This window comes from Ips typographus, linkage group LG2, assembly GCF_016097725.1.
Source record: "Ips typographus isolate SLU linkage group LG2, UJ_Ityp_2.0, whole genome shotgun sequence".
In the NCBI taxonomy this organism is placed as follows: Eukaryota; Metazoa; Arthropoda; class Insecta; order Coleoptera; family Curculionidae; genus Ips; species Ips typographus.
Genome location: NC_138423.1, coordinates 15,038,060 through 15,055,255, shown reverse-complemented (window position 1 = coordinate 15,055,255; position 17,196 = coordinate 15,038,060). Strand labels below are relative to the sequence as shown.

The following is a 17,196-nucleotide window of genomic DNA, read 5'->3' as shown; positions in this document are numbered from 1 at the left end:
ATTGCTTTATTATACAATCAAGCAGTACTTATGGTTTTTGCTTTAAGGCACGTTTAGATTGGTTTTATTTAAACCACTACCACTAAACCGTTTTTTTTGCTGATGTTCATTTAATGAAAGTGGGTGGACGACTTGGTCGCCTAACCGGCCGGCCTGAATATTCACATTACTTACATATAGGCAGTGTATTAATCTTTAAGCAGCAAGTACACCAAAGAAAACAAACACTGGAACTAGGTCAGAGCAGAAAAATAAGCCTTCTAAATTTAAATGTCTTTCTGGAGGTTTCTGTTTACTTGAAACTCCACAGCTTTGCAAATTATAGCCTCAAAAAGCTCAGAAACATGCAAACACCTGTCTGTATCGATTACCTTTAGGTAATTTAAGGTTTGGTCAAACATAAACATTTAACAGGCTAGCAAATTTGAAGCAATCGAACTGATTAAACATTGGTGAGTCACAAAAGGTCTGACTAAAATTTCCATTCCGTTTGGTGCCAATTTTGATTTTCAGCTAATTAAGTACGTATAGCGTCAGGAACATTGACATCATATTTTTTCGATAACATTGCCAGAATTGGTTTGACCCGAGCTAGGATAATGATAAACAGAACACAAAATTAGAGCCAAGTGTAAACAGACCAACTTTGTAACTACACCATTTACACATGTCGTTTAGAAAATATCACTTGGATTTTAAAAATATAAGTTGGATTTCAGAATCTATAACTTGTATTTCATTATCGTAAATTTGGTTTTAGAAAACGTAACTTGTATTTCAGAAAAGGTCCCTTGTATTTTAGAACGCGTTATTTCAATTTCAGATTTTTTTGTGTTTCTATGTGGTTATTAGTTTATTGTTTTTTTTTAATATCAGTTGAAGCAAAAAAACCCGCCCATCGGGAGTATTAATTCATATAAAATATACAGGGTGTCCCATAACTATATGACAATCTCTCGTATATTTTTTTTTAAAGTCACTCTTAAGGGAAATATTGAGCTCCAAGGAACTGCCTTACAATTAACGTTTTTGGCCGTAACTTTTGAAACACTTTGTATATTGTAATGATTATATGGGTTTAATGTTTTATCGAAAGGGACCTTCTATTTGACATGAAAACCAGGTATCTCGTCTTCGAAAGGCAGGAACTAACTGGACCTAAGACACAATTTGCTTAAACTTTGACAGCTGTCATTATTTTCAGCTGCAAACGCCATTAATGGATACTCTTGACATTTTTATCGAAAAATTGTACTCTTCCTTTATTTCGATAAAATAAACGGTTTTCGAGATAAATCGATTTTTCATTGAACTGCTTAAACCACAATGTTATTAAAAATATTCGTTAAACTTTTTACTTTTTTACTTACCTATTTACTTTATTTTTACTTTTTTTGCTCAACTTTAATTTTCCAAATTACAAATGACCACGTCTAAAATCCAACTGCCCTTTTCTATAATACAAGTGACTAATCTGAAATACAAATTGCAATTTCGAAAATCAAAGTTATTATTCTAAAATTGAAAGTACCTTTTCTGTAATACAAGTGATATTTTTTAAATCCATCTTATGGTTTCGAAAATTCAACTGACGCTTTCTAAACTACATGTGTAAATGGTGTAGAAAAAATGTATGACTTAAGAGAAGTCAATTGACATTTAACATTTAAGACGTTTACGTATGTTGCATTACCGTCATTACACAACTAAACAATACAAATAAAGTATGTCACAACCATAAAATCAAGAAGATATGGAGTTGATTCTACAAACAACACGCGATCATACGATCGCAGATAACCCCAAGAGGATTGGTCACTGCCGAGACGTAACTGACTTCCTATTGGTGGGCGGTCTGAGGTGATAAACGCACCACATCACATATCGTGTGCAGTGAAAGTCAACGAACCAAAGAATAAAACCCAATTAAGTATGCAAGCGTATAACCATAACGGGGCAAATCAAAAAAAAAAAAATACTTGAAATTGTACCTAAAAACACTAGAAGTTAAAACGCAAACAGTTTCTAGGAAATACCAACCAAAACAAATTTTTGATCTAGCCAGTCATGTAACGGTCTGAAAAACAATAAGATTGCGAAAAAAATAACTCTCAAGGCAAAGCAGTTTGATTGGTAGTGTAAAGAGGTGCGTTTGTGACGGAGTAAACAGTGCGCCACAAATAAATATGTTTTTCAACTAAAATATACGCACTACCGCAATAATTATTATTGATACGCCTTTAGTGTCTTAAACAACAAAAATCAAAGCGAATTGATTAAAAATGTTTACTTAATCTGTTAAATAGTTGTTACATTATAAGACGGAGGGGTAGACCGCCGATAATTTTTTGTACACCAAAATGCCTTTTCTGCATACAAAATACCTTGAAATGCCTTTAAAATACCTCAAAAATGCCTCATAGTAATAATGCCTTAAAACTGCCCAAAATGCCTCACATTACCTTAAAATACCTCGAAACACCTTTATATATTTAAACTGCCTCAGAATGCCTTCAAATGTACACATTTGTGGTATTCTTAAATTTAGTTATAAGGCCTCTGGTATTGGGGCTCATATCGTCCCAATTGATGAAAACCTTGATGAAATACACTCTTAAAATATTTTTTTTGCCCCCGTGGCAGTTTTTAGGTCAGATTAATTAAGTAGTATGTCTGCTTTTACAATTTGTACATGACATGTGACCCTTGTCAAAATGTCATAAGGATTAATGATTACAAAAAAATGACTTCTTCAGGTTACCTGATTGCTTTTCCAAATTTTGAAGGCAAAAAGCGTAAAATTTGTTTTTTTAAAAGTCACGTGACGGTTTTTAGGTTAGGTTACAGTAACTGTCATAGTAACCAAGTTAGCACGTGTCAAAAGACACCTATCATTTAAAAGAAACAGTTGAAAAATTAAATATATAGTATTTTAAATTTAGACAGTAGTAAAAATTGTAAGAACTACGTCACGTGACTTTGATAATTAAATTTTTGAGCTTGCAACACTGTAAAGACTAGTTGACATTGTCAAAAACTGTGACGTGACCTTCAAAACGCAGTTTAAACTTTGGAAAATTGATAAATAAAATTTAGACACTTGTAAAAACTTAAATTGCAAAATACACGTCACGTGACTTGGATAATTCAATTTTTGAGCTTGCAACACTGTAAAGACCAGTTGACATTGTCAAAAACAGTCACGGGATCTTTAAAATGCAATTTAAACTTTGGAAAACTGATAAATAAAATTTGGACAGTTGTAAAAACTTAAATTGAAAAGTACACGTCGTTGATAATGCAATTCTGAGCTTGCACCACTATAAAGGCCAGTTGATATCTGTCACAATTAATCACGTGACCGATAAAATGTGGTTTAAACTTTAAAAACTCGGTAAATTAAATTTAGACTATTTTAGACAGTTGTAAAAGCTGAAATTGTAAGAGACACCTCACGCGATTTTGATTATGCAATTTTAGAGCTTGCAACATTGTAAAGTCCAGTTGACACCTGTCAAAAACAGTCACGTGACCTTAAAAATGTAGTTGAAAAATTGGTAAACTATTATAATAATTTATAATGAATATTGTTTCAAGTTAATATCATGTAACAAAGATTTTACCATAATAATTACATGTGCGGTCAATTTTGTTATATTGATACACTATACCTATTGTCTACTTCTTGGTCTACTACAATGTATTCATTAAAATATCGCAAAACATTTTGAAATATACAGTAAATGCCTCAAAATTCCACGAAATGTCTTGTAATAGTTGTAATATCTCAAAATGCTGGTAATACTGGCAAAGTGCCTCATAATACCTCGAGTGTGTACACCAAAATACTTCGGCGATCTACCTCCGGCTATAAGACTAGAGTGATAGTAAATTATTATAATACAAAATTTGGGAACAATCTGCAAAAAGTAAAGCGCAATGCAAAAGTATGACAATTATCACAAAACAGCTTATTTTGGTCGTCAGCCAAAATATCATTATTGACTTGCGAAAAAAAAATCAAGGCAAAACCGTCTTATTGGCGCTGAATAAGAGGTGCGTTTATGACGTAAACATGTTTACTATACCTAAACTACACACACGTGGTATTTGAATCGTAATAATTGTGATAAACATCAGTGGGAAAGCCAGTTTCTTGTTTTGATTCATTAGCTTTATTCCTTGTAAATTAGATCAGATCTAGATACTAAATATTTCTCATATTCCATTAATTTATGTGTATAATGTAAAGCATAACGTTTAGAGGACTGACTAAATTGAAATCACGTATCATCATTAGTAAGTAAGGGAGCAAATTTTAGGTAACATATTTTTTTGGAATTATTTGCTTTAACTAATACTTAATCATTTAACATGTTAAATGTAAAGTTATTCGTCAAAGAGGAGATCCCACCACACAAATCAATGTTCCTGACAAAGATAATGCAGAAACTAGGTAAGCTTACATGGATAGACTGAATAGTGAATATTACATAATTTGACAGTGTCAGTCACAAGAGATCATATGACTCCAATCAAACCTTTACATGTATGACTTAAAAACATGTTTCTAAGAAAACTCCAGATAAAAAAACAAAGATTTAACATGGTTATTATTATTAACGATCTGTGATAACTGATCAACTTGAAAACAAATTTCCAAAAAAAAAAAAAAAAATTCTGTTAAAAAAAGCTCAGATCATCCTTTTAAAAAAAATTAGCCAAATAATGAAGAGTGCTTTTCATGTGGTTTGAACCATTTTTATATGGTCGAATACCTGATAAAATAATAATAGGACCTGTATGTGTTATGTACCTTAACATTTGGAAATATAGGAAGCTGAGTAGAATATTTTAAATCCAATGACTAAAGAACTTTATGTGGAATTCTTATCTAAATTAGCAAACCCTAATAAACTAAGATTAGACTAGGAAAACCAACTGCTTGACTAGTAAACCTATAAAGCTTCTATACATTGTCAGCATTTAAATGTAATAATTCACAAATAATTAGTGACAATTAAATTACAAATTAATTAAAGTACATATTTTACTTTACCAGGAAAATTTTACCGGCAAATTACAAGTAAATTAATGGTTAAATTACAAATACTTGTTTTCTGGCCGTTTATATTTTGACACCGCTTTTCTCCCTAACTGTACCAAAGTTTGTAGTGTTTTTTCCGGTTAATGGATAGGAAATTTAATAAGGATTCCAAAAATGTGTGTAAAACAGTCATTTTCTCACTCCAAGTGAGTTTTATAGGGGATTTTGTCCCTGACTGTCCTTCCAAACTGTGTTTCTGGCAGTTCAAACTTTGACACCGCTTTTCTCCCTGTCTGTGCCAAATTTTGTAGTTTTTTCAGGTTATTGGATAGGAAATTTAATAAGGATTCCAAAAATGTGCTTAAAACAGTCATTTTCTCACTCCAAGTGGGTTTTACAGGAAATGTTGTCTCTGACTGTCATTCCAAACTGTGTTTCAGGCAGTTCAAACTTTGACACCGCTTTTCTCCCTGACTGTACCAAATTTCGTAGTGTTGTTTTTAAGTTATTGAATAGGAAATTTAATAAGGATTCCAAAAATGTGCTTAAAACAGTTATTTTCTCACTCCAAGTGAGTTTTACAGGCAATTTTGTCCCTGACTGTCCTTCCAAACTGTGTTTCTGGCAGTTCAAACTATGACACCGCTTTTCTCCCTGTCTGTGCCAAATTTTGTAGTTTTTTCAGGTTATTGGATAGGAAATTTAATAAGGATTCCAAAAATTTGCTTAAAACAGTCATTTTCTCACTCCAAGTGGGTTTTACAGGAAATGTTGTCTCTGATTGTCATTCCAAACTGTGTTTCTGGCAGTTCACACTTTGACACCGCTTTTCTCCCTGCCTGTGCCAAATTTTGTAGTTTTTTCAGGTTATTGGATAGGAAATTTAATAAGGATTCCAAAAATGTGCTTAAGTTATTTTCTCACTCCAAGTGGGTTTTACAGGAGATTTGGTCCCTGACTGTCCTTTCAAACTGTGTCTTTGGCAGTTCAAACTTTGACACCGCTTTTCTCCCTGTCTGTGCCAAATTTTGTAGTTATTTCAGGTTATTGGATAGGAAATTTAATGAGGATTCCAAAAATGTGCTTAAAACAGTCATTTTCTCACTCCAAGTGGGTTTTACAGGAAATGTTGTCACTGACTGCCATTCCAAACTGTGTTTCTGGCAGTTCAAACTTTGACACCGCTTTTCTCCCTGTCTGTGCCAAATTTTGTAGTTATTTCAGGTTATTGGATAGGAAATTTAATGAGGATTCCAAAAATGTGCTTAAAACAGTCATTTTCTCACTCCAAGTGGGTTTTACAGGAAATGTTGTCACTGACTGCCATTCCAAACTGTGTTTCTGGCAGTTCAAACTTTGACACCGCTTTTCTCCCTGTCTGTGCCAAATTTTGTAGTTTTTTCAGGTTATTGGATAGGAAATTTAATAAGGATTCCAAAAATGTGCTTAAGTTATTTTCTCACTCCAAGTGGGTTTTACAGGAGATTTGGTCCCTGACTGTTCTTTCAAACTGTGTTTCTGGCAGTTTAAATTTTTATACCGCTTTTCTCCCTGTCTGTACCAAATTTTGTAATGTTTTTTCAGGTTATTGGATAGGAAATTTAATAAGGATTCCAAAAGTGTGGTTAAAGCTTGATTTTCTCACTCCAAGGAGGTTTTAGAAAAGTTTTCTTGCAGTATTTGCTAAAGAAAGTGTTTAGATTTATGATAGATATTTTGACAGTGGTCACGTGACTGGTTAGCTAAATTATCCTCCAAAAACCAGGTGATATTAAATTTGTTCTTAATGTCAAATCTGTCAAAACTTGCCTAGAATTTGCAAGAATTACAGTTTAACATAGTTTTCTTACAGTTTTCAAAACACGACGTGTTTCTGAGATTTGTTACAGTTATTTTGACAATTGTCAAAGTGTCAGTAAATTACTGGTAAATTACAAATTGTTTAAATAATAATGTCTTCAGATTTGCGTCAATTTTTTGCCTCAAAAAAAAAAAGTCAGAATTTAAACAAACAAAAGTAAAAAAAGCTGAAAATGTGATTTTGTTAGAAAAGGCTACTTTTTCATAAAAAGTTAGAAGACTGATGTTATTTGGTACAAGAATCACATTATACCAAGAATTTTAGTTTATTTATTTTATTATTCATAAACCAAAAACTCTAAAACAATAAATAAAAAATCAAAACACCCTTTTAATCAGTCTTTACTTTTCAGGATTTTACTATGGAAAATATTGACTGAAAATGTCTAATGAAATTAATGACAGCCATGACTGAAAATATCTTCAAAAAAAGGGAAGGAGGAGATATCTTTCAAGCAAATTTCAATTAACCCATAAATTTACTGGTAAAATTGGTAAATTTTTCTGAAATAAAAATGCTGAACTTTGCTTTTTCAATTTTACTTTACCCTACGGGTTACGGTAAATTTACCCCCATCACTATAAAAATAATCATTCATACTTTACAACAACATAAAAGCTTGCTGGCCAACATTTTTATCATGGAAAAATTAAACTCAAGGTAAAGTTTCCTGAATGGTGCAGAAGTTAAGTTTAAAACTTAAAAGAAAACATGTTTACTATAATACACATGTGGTAGTTGTATCAGTACACGCAATATAATACAGTAGAGTAACTTAACAATAAAAGTCCATAAATTGTTTATAAATTGAATTTTCCAAATTTTTTCTATTTGTAGTGATTAGATTAATTAAGAGGTGTTTCAGTTTACATTAAACTGAGTGAGGTTAAACTGGTCCAATTTTCTCCTAACATAAACAATTTCCAATTTGTAGCTCCAGGCCAAGTAATTTCTAACAATACATTTTCTTGTGTGTAATACAAGAATATTAGTTAGTATGGTAATAAAGTTATTATGCCTAAAATATTTTATTAAATAAGACTTGATGAAACATCATACATTTTCTTTATCAACAACCTATAATTGAATTTAAAGTCAAGAAAATTAGTATCAACTAAATGTAAGGACCACAATGTAATAAGAAAAACAATTATTTTTTAAGGTGAAACAATAAACATAAAGCACATTTTTTTAGATAACTTATTAACCCATATTACCTAAAAGGCTTGCTAAAAAGATGACATTGAGTTAGTAAGTAAATTCAATACACAGGAATACAGGAACCCAGACAAGCACCCTTCTGGCAAAATAATTTTCATTTTTTTTTTTAAATACACCTAATTCACTTAAATCAAGCTCAAGGCAAAGTAAGCTTATTGGTGCTGAATAAAAGGTGTGTTTTGAACAAACTGTAAACATGTTTACTACATACATACTTCAAACACTGTGCTTCTTAAACTAAGCACATTGTTGTTGTATAATAATAGTAATAAACTGTAGATACTTGCTTCATTCATAACTAAATGTATTGGTATATTGGTGAGTTCTAGATTCTTCCATTTACTTATTCTGATGCATGATAACAAAATTAAAAATAAAGCCTAAATTCAAAATTAAGTATTTTAAATATTATGTATATTGATTTTATGTTTTATTGATTTAACTGAACTTCATATCATTTTTGTACACAAGTTCGCTGCAGTACTTTTCTTTCTTCTATAAATGGTTAACTTACCATTCAAGGCTCAAGTATTTTTAAAAAGATGATTTTCGACCTTTTTTAATTTGGATTTTTTTGTCAAATATTTATGTTTAGAGTCCGGATTTCTAGAAATTTTCCTTTTTGTAAATAATAAAAACAACTTATTTTATTTTTTTGTGCTTATTTACTGCTTTTTTATGGTTTAACTAGTTTTTTACAAAACAAGCTTTTCAAGTTTTTAATAATAAACTAAACTAATAACTGCTTTGACAAAAATTGCTATATTGAGATATTGAAAGCTTCTGAACGACAAGAACATGTTGCAAAATGTATCAATTTACAAATTTAACTGACCAAAAATAGTCTAAAAAAATGTAAAACATTCCAAAACACTATGGAACCTCTAAAATGCCTTGCAAAGCAACCTAGAAGCTTCTAAAAGCTTCCAAATGCTTTTCAATTTATCTAAAAGCTCTCAAAAGCTTCCGTATGCTTCTGAAGCAGTTTAACAGTTTTCAAAAGTTTTGAAAACCGTCCACAAGGTTTGAAATGCCTTAAAGGCAGTCCAGAACCTTCAAGGCTCTTTAAACTGTCCAAACACCTTCCAAATGCTCCTAAAGTAGTCTAAAAAAGTTTTAAAACACTACAGAAACTCCAAAATGCTTCTCAAGCAGTCTAAAGCCTTCCAAAACAGTCTAGAAGCTTCCAAATGCTTTTCAATTTATTTAGAAGCTCTCAAAAGCTTCTGTATGCTTCTAAAGCAGTTTAGCAGCTTCCAAAAGTTTCTAAAACCATCTACAAGGTTTCAAATGCCTTAAAGGTAGTCCAGAACCATTCAATCATCACAAAATTCACACATTCACCACAAAATTTCCAAAATCATTAAATTTTGGAAGCTTTTTAAATTTTCCTCAAATTTTTCATAATTAAAAATGATGAGCCTATATTCATAATGTTCCTACTACTAAATGAAGACAGTTAAGGGAAAAACCATCCTTACCAATATTATAAGCATTTATATTCAAGACTCCATTCAAAATGATGGCTAATTTTTCAAAAAAGCATTTATTTTCATTTGAAAAGTTGTTTCATATTGAGCAATACTAAATTTATAGTCAAAAACTTTTTTGTTTATGTCTTTAGTTCTGTGCAAGTAGAGTACAGTACTACTTTAAGTTGAGTCAGTGGTTAAAAAATCAAGTTTATAGTAATAAAAACAGTTAAACTGGTGCAAACTGTATGCTCCTTGGGTTCAGTCAATGATTTATTATAGAATAAATTAAGTAACAGATTTGAAATATGCACCCCTTGCTCAATACACTTGTAAACAGAACAAAGGAACCGGTTAACTTTCTCCTTCAAACTGAAGTTCAATAATAAACAAATAGCAAAATACGAAACGTTAATACAAAAAAATAGATACATACCAAATCATATATTCGACGCTTTCTGCTTCACACATATAATGATTTAACAACACTGATTTTGATCGATAATCTTTAAAAAACGCAGACAGCAAATATGCTCTACTTGAATACTTGAAATCCTGCAGCCTGCAGTGCAGTTTCACAGTTTCCACTTATACCACTTTGTTGTGACACTTGCCGTTGACAAATGCTATAAGAATGACGTTGACGTAAATCAGATGAGACAACAGATGACACACCGCCCTCTATACTAGAAAGCCTAAAATGTCACTTTTAATGGCGGCGCTAGTTTTTTTTTTATTATTTTGTGTAGTTGATTGCAAGTTGTGAGTGAAAAATCAAAGAAAGTGATTAGATTTTTTTACAGCTTTTTCTACACAATCAAGTCCAGCCTAAACAAATTGGTTAGAACATTTGTCCTGGAAAGTACAACACACAGCAAACTAGTTTAAACACTGTTCAATACAAGAAAATCTGTAAATCCTTGAAACTAGGTAAGCAAAACTGGTAAATGGTTCTTATGTTATTACCAAGAACATTTATTCAAGATTATTTTTGTTACTCTCACAATGAAGGATGCTTTAAAATGAAACTCACATACCGGTGCATGTAACAAGTACCTAATAAGTTTAATGTAGGTACTAGAGCTCTTGTACCTACCATTGAGTATAGTGTTGGAGTAAAATCATCCCACTTCAAAGTGTTCAACCACTGTTGAGTTAGATCCGGTTTTTTGTAAAGCAAAAAACTGACACGATTGGCCTTTTTCCTGAATTGCTGTTACAATGTGGCTTGAAAAACTTATGAACGGCAGCAAACAAAAATAACTTACGCAAATACCCTTAAGTCTTCATTTTAAACCGTAAAAATTCATCTAATCCTAAAAAAAACTCAATTTCCACAATACAAACAAGCGCAAACTGTCACTACAATTTCCGCCATATTGGAATTTTTGACAAGCACTTTCTAGGCTTTCTAATATAGTAGGCGGTGGATGAGACCGTTACCAAAATAATAGGTTAGGTCAACAAACTGTTCCTCATCAATAAAGTTGGCATCTACATAAAAAGTGCTTAAATCTCAGACATTAAAGTATAAAGTATTTGCAAATACATTATAGTAATATACCGTTAGTTTTATTCGAAAAAGGTGGCCGATAAAAAATGAACAGATACTCGGGTCAGAAACTTAATAATTCTTTATTCTAACAATTCCGAAGGAAAAAATGGCTACATATGAGTATCTGAGCTGAACTTCAGGGTGGAAAGCAATTTTTGCTCACTGCGAAACAGTCCTCGCGCGTGATTAGTCAATTTAATGTTAAAGACTCACTTGGCGCACTGAAGAAAGAGTTATCCACAGATGGTGCGAACTATGGATTATTAACACGTGACTTTAAAACCTTGTTAAGTGTATTGTTGGTTATCTACAGTAAGAAAATTGTGGCAAAACGAATACACTCTTGTCTGTAATTTTTAAAGTTTTGTAATATAAAGTATTATTTATACTAAACCATTGTTAAAAATATTAATCCTGTAACCTTCAAGTTAGAATTTAACCACAATATTGTAGGAAAAATGGTATAACTATAAGGTATTTGAGTATTTACCAGTAGTAAGTATATGAGTATATGATTTATTGATAATCACAATTTGAAAAGACGACAAACATCTGTTGTTACCAAAACCACACTTCTTTCGGTTTATCTACCAAAGTACCAAAATGGCGAAGCAACTCCTCGACGTAACAAAAATATTAAATAAATTAACAATTTCAAAGCATGCCGCTTCGCCACTGTTACATTATTCCGAAACTACGAGTAACTTAAGGGCCTTTACAACATCCTCAGCCCTCAACACCAATTTTTTCAATAAATGTAAGTACGTAAATTTACCCATTCTAAACATTGCTAATTGCCAAAGTTTAGATCCGGCTGATCATCTATGGGACAGTATAACCACTGTAAGTAATGCAGGAAAGAAGCGCGGTCGAGCAAAAACTGTCTCAAAGAAAAACATTAAAGACTTAAATAAAGGACAGTATATTGGTGTTGGTAAGATTTTTGATAGAGTTATAGGAAAAGGAAATTAATGAGGAGTTTAAAGGAAAGGCCAACATTGTATGGCCTGGTCTGTCTGCTCCAATAATAAGGGGGAAAGAACTGGTCGAGCAGGTCCAACTACCTGAAGACCCTGAAAGAGATGAGAAACTAGTACAACTTAGAAACACAATGGGTGCTCAAAAGTTTGCGAAGTTAAATCCTTTAGATAGGGGTTGGTCAGGTACTAAAATGCCTGGTAGAAGTTTAGGACCTCCAGATCCAATTGGAGAGGGTAAATAACCCCTCAATCAACAGAGCCTATTTTGATGAATTAATTTTTAGAAAAATTTGAAGATTTTGATTGTAAAGTTCTGGAGTTCAAAACTGTTGTAATTATGAAAGGAAATTTTGGTAGAAAGAGGCGCTTGTCTGCTTTGGTGGTTACTGGTAATAAAAAAGGGTTGGCAGGCTTTGCCATGGGAAAAGCACTGGAAGGCAGGACAGCATTGCGTAAAGCAAGAAATCGATCAGGCCAAAAACTTATGCATATTAGGCTGTACAATGATCATACAGGTAGGACAATTTTAATCAAGGCCTAGATCGCTGAGGTAATTTGGTGTACACACTCGCAAGTATTATGAGGCACTTTCCCATTATTATGAAGCATTGTGAGGTGTTACAAGGCATTTTGAAATATTTATAAGGCATTTGAGAGTATTTTGAGGCATTGTCTGTATATTTCAAAATGTAGTGTATTAATATAACAAAATTAAGTGAAAATTGTACAAAACAGCATAGGCACATGTAATTATTATGGTAAAATCTTTGTTACATGATATTGAGTTAAAAGAATATTCATTATAAATTATTGTAATAATTTACCAATTTTTCAACATTTAAACTACATTTTTAAGGTCACGTGACTGTTTTTGACAGGTGTCAACTGGCTTTAAAGTGTTGCAGGCTCAAAATTGTATTATTAACGTCAGGTAACGTGTATTTAACAATTTCAGCTTTTACAACTGTCTAAATTTAATTTACCAAATGATCAACATTTAAATTACATTTTAAAGTCATGTGACTGTTTTTGACAGGTGTCAGTTGGCTTGGACAGTGTTGCAAGCTCTAAAATGGCATAATCACAGTCATGTGATGTGTCTCTTGCAATTTCAGCTTTTACAACTGTCTAAAATAGTCTAAATTTAATTTTTTTTTTGTTTTACTGCTTTCAGCTGCCTGGACTGTTCGGCTAAATTTAATTTACCAATTTTTTTAATTTTAAACCACATTTTAAAGGTCACGTGATTAATTTTGACAGATGTCAACTGTCCTTTACAGTGTTGCAAGAACATGCAGAATTGCATTTTCAACGTCACATAATGTGTATTTTGCTATTTAAGTTTTTACAACTGTCTAAATTTAATTTATCATTTTTTAAAGTTTAAACTGCGTTTTGAAGTTTACGTGACTGTTTTTGACAATGTCAACTGGCTTTTACAGTGTTGCAGGCTCAAAATTGTATTATTAAAGTCACATAACGTGTATTTAACAATTTCAGCTTTTACAACTGTCTAAATGTAATTTACCAAATGATCAACATTTAAATTACAATTTAAAGTCACGTGCCTGTTTTTGACAGGTGTCAGTTGGCTTGGACAGTGTTGCAAGCTCTAAAATGGCATAATCAAAGTCATGTGATGTGTCTCTTGCAATTTCAGCTTTTACAACTGTCTAAAATAGTCTAAATTTAATTTACTAAATTTTTTAATTTTAAACCACATTTTAAAGGTCACGTGACTAATTTTGACAGATGTCAACTGGTCTTTAAAGTGATGCAAGCTCAAAAATTGAATTATCAAGTCACATGACCTAGTTCCTACAATTTTACTACTGTCTAAATTTAAATTAGCAATTTTTCAACTGTTTCTTTTAAATGATAATTGTCTTTATTTGACACATGCTTACTTGGTTACTATGACAGTTAGAAGATTCGTGCAAACGTCAAAATATAACCCGTAATTTCAGGCAATCATACAAAAAATATTTTCTGTTGGTCAGAGTTTGGAAAAACAGTCACCTGACCTTAGAAAATCAATTTGAAGCTTTCGGCACAAGTGTCAAAAAATTTGGTAAAACCTTTACGTTGTCACCTAACCTAACCTAAAAACTGTGACGGGACCTTTAAAAAAACCAATTTAAACTTTTGGGTCCTTAAAATTTGGAAAAACAGTCAGGTAACCTGAGGAAGTCATGCAGTTTAAATATTTAAAGGCAGTTTTAAGGCATTATTACTATGAGGCATTTTGAGCAACACTGAAGCATTGTGAGGTATTTTAAATGCATTTCAAGGTATTTTGTATGCAAAAAGGCATTTTGGTGTACAAAAAATTATCGGCGGTCTACCCCTCGATTTTAATAGTAGAATAATTGAGATTTGACACATTTTTCAAAATTTTTTAGTATGCCATCATTTTTTTACACAATTTGGAGCAACTAAAATTTATGTCTGGCAAAAACCAGAAGGTTATGGCCTCAGATGCCACAGAGCAATCAAGACCATGTGTGAAGTGATTGGCATTAAAAATTTGTATGCTAAAATTGAAGGTGCTAAAAACATTAATCACATTATGAAAGCATTCTTTTTAGGACTGATTAAACAGGTAATAACTCCCAAGTTAAAAAAAAACTGTTAACTTACACTAAATTACTGATATTTTTAAACAGAAAACTCCAGAACAAATGGCTGAAGAGAAAGGTCTTTATTTAGTACAAATGTGCAAAGAAAATCATTACTTCCCTAAAGTAATTGCAGCACCAAGTGAGTGCAGAAAAGAAGAACAGCTTGCTAAAAACGAAAGTCTTGATTTTGAACAATACTGCTTTGATGGTAATTTATAATGGTTTTTTTTTTGTTACAAGTATCCAGAGTACTCTTTTAGGAAAAGTTGTTTTGCGCAAAAAGAAGCATCCACCATTTTACACTCACATGAGATCTTACTACAAACATCTGATGACCTATGAAAGGACACGCAATCAAGCGGAAGTTAAAAAGAATTTGCTCGCAAAATATGGTGAAATACGAAGCTTTTTAGCTGATAAGTATCCAGAGTGCCGACACTCTCACAAGAAAAAAGTTGAAGCTGAAGCTGAAGAGTCCTAATTGTTTTGTTAATATATCTTTGAAAATTAAATAGTTTTTTGCTACTATTATTGGGTCTTGTAAATATTATTATTAATTTATTTTTTTTTATACAATTAGATTACGGCTTCTAGTATAGCCAAGAAAAAAAAATTGCTGTAATCCTGGACACCAAATCTTGCACCTCTACGTTTGATGTAAACAACTTGTGGTGACTCACTTCGCACACGTTCATACAGATGGCACCACGCATCAAAAACCCTGCTAACATCAAACCCGCATCGTCTGTCACGATTTAACAACATATAGCAGTTTCAAGTCATCTTCAATCGTGTGTATAAGGCACGGAGCTGTCAAGCCGTACTGACGAGTCCAAAGACAGCTCCCGGGACGAAACGCACTTTATCGGTCAATTGCCAACACGCCCCAGGCAAGTCCACATGACATCAACGTCATGCACCATCCCTGTCACTCTCTCCGTCAATCAAAATCCAATTGGGGAACATCACCCCCATAATTGGTGACCTTCGACAAGCAACACGCAATCTTCTGGCTGCAGATAATATGGAATCACTTTCAATGCCAACACAGTCGCATTTCCAAGTCCATCGCTGCACAGCCGCAACTCGTAACCAACTTCATCCTTGCCTTCAGTCAATCCACAATTACTCTTCAGTACTCCATCATACATCACTTCGTTGTCACTGGAAGGAGACTACTGTGGTGACTCACTTCGCACACGTTCACACAGATGGCACCACGCATCAAAAACCCTGCTAACATCAAACCCGCATCGTCTGTCACGATTTAACAACATATAGCAGTTTCAAGTCATCTTCAATCGTGTGTATAAGGCACGGAGCTGTCAAGCCGTACTGACGAGTCCAAAGACAGCTCCCGGGACGAAACACACTTTATCGGTCAATTGCCAACACGCCCCAGGCAAGTCCACATGACATCAACGTCATGCGCCATCCCTGTCATTCTCTCGCTCACTTCAAAACCATGGGAACAACTCCCATAAACTTTTAGATGCCAGTGCCAGTTTTAAGCGATGCGGTTTAACTGGCAATATCACTAGTTGAGTATAAAAAAATAGACGAATAAGGCTCTCCTCAACTGCGTTTTACCAAGTTTTACCATCAATTTACATATAAGAATAACCTAGAGATATTATAGAACCTATAAACTTAATACAATTTATTATGCGTTACAATTTGCTATTAAGTCTTGCTTTTCAATATTAAATCGTTCTCTAAAGCTTGAATAAAATGTGCAAATGAACCTAGTAATATCCTCCGTGACGTAATTAGAGACTCTTCAATTCCGTAACGTAGGTGGAAGGCTAGAGCTAGTCGGGAGGCAAATTATATTCATTCTTTCAAACCAATGCATATTGTTGCTGAAGTTATTAACACGTGCGTAATAATGTCTTTTATCAGTCAATTAATTTTTGGTTAATTTGGGTATGTTCTGTTGGAGTATGACCGATTGCCTCGACCTTGGGTCTCGTTTAACAGTTTTTACGATGCGTGCAAAAAAGATGTACTTTTTGCATTTGTAGCATAAATAACTATTTTGTGTGTATGGGTTTAATTTAAATCGGTGAAACACTATATGAAACTAAAAACAAACATCCTGTATTTTAAAGTGAATATGGCAACCTGCCACTTGCAACGACATTAGAATGTGATTTAGTGAATGACAGTTGACACTTTGGAAGTTAAAATTGGAAGACATTCGTCCATACATATTTTGTTTCGCTCAGTATTTTATTTTCGGTCATTTTCCAGAAAATTGGAAAATCTGAAAATTCTAAAATAATTCGTTTTTAACATTTTTGTACGATTCACTTGAAGGTATTTAAGGCAGTTGAGGTTAATTTTGAAAATAAAAAAATTTTACTTGAAATTTCTTGACAATTCTAGTTTTTAATTTTTTAAAGTCCAACGGTGCGTGGTACCAAGAAAGTGTATAGA

At 32.7% G+C, this 17,196-nt stretch overlaps 3 protein-coding genes across 6 annotated transcripts in view; 1 reads left to right on the top strand and 2 right to left on the bottom strand.

The window, feature by feature from the left end:
- Positions 1-10,199, bottom strand: part of Lpin (phosphatidate phosphatase LPIN) — a 53,997-nt gene extending 43,798 nt beyond the window's left edge. Inside the window, exon 1 of the mRNA XM_081996169.1 lies at positions 10,038-10,199. The gene's annotated coding sequence lies outside the window, so the exon portion shown is untranslated. The remainder of the gene's footprint in view (positions 1-10,037) is intronic.
- The window catches only part of LOC145740594 (uncharacterized), a 216,316-nt gene that overhangs the window by 107,408 nt on the left and 91,712 nt on the right, over positions 1-17,196 (bottom strand). The window lies entirely within an intron of this gene.
- On the top strand, positions 4,429-15,288 carry mRpS5 (mitochondrial ribosomal protein S5). Of its 3 annotated transcripts, none has more exons than XM_081996174.1 (8): positions 4,429-4,456; positions 11,698-11,913; positions 11,965-12,090; positions 12,143-12,370; positions 12,421-12,651; positions 14,539-14,738; positions 14,803-14,965; positions 15,018-15,288. In XM_081996174.1, exons 1-8 carry the CDS (start codon positions 4,444-4,446, stop codon positions 15,236-15,238), a joined length of 1,398 nt encoding a protein of 465 aa, XP_081852300.1. In that variant the 5' UTR covers positions 4,429-4,443; the 3' UTR covers positions 15,239-15,288. The 3 variants fall into 3 exon arrangements, with proteins under 3 accessions (XP_081852300.1, XP_081852302.1, XP_081852301.1); XM_081996175.1 differs by lacking the exon at positions 4,429-4,456 and adding an exon at positions 8,417-8,447; XM_081996176.1 differs by lacking the exon at positions 11,698-11,913.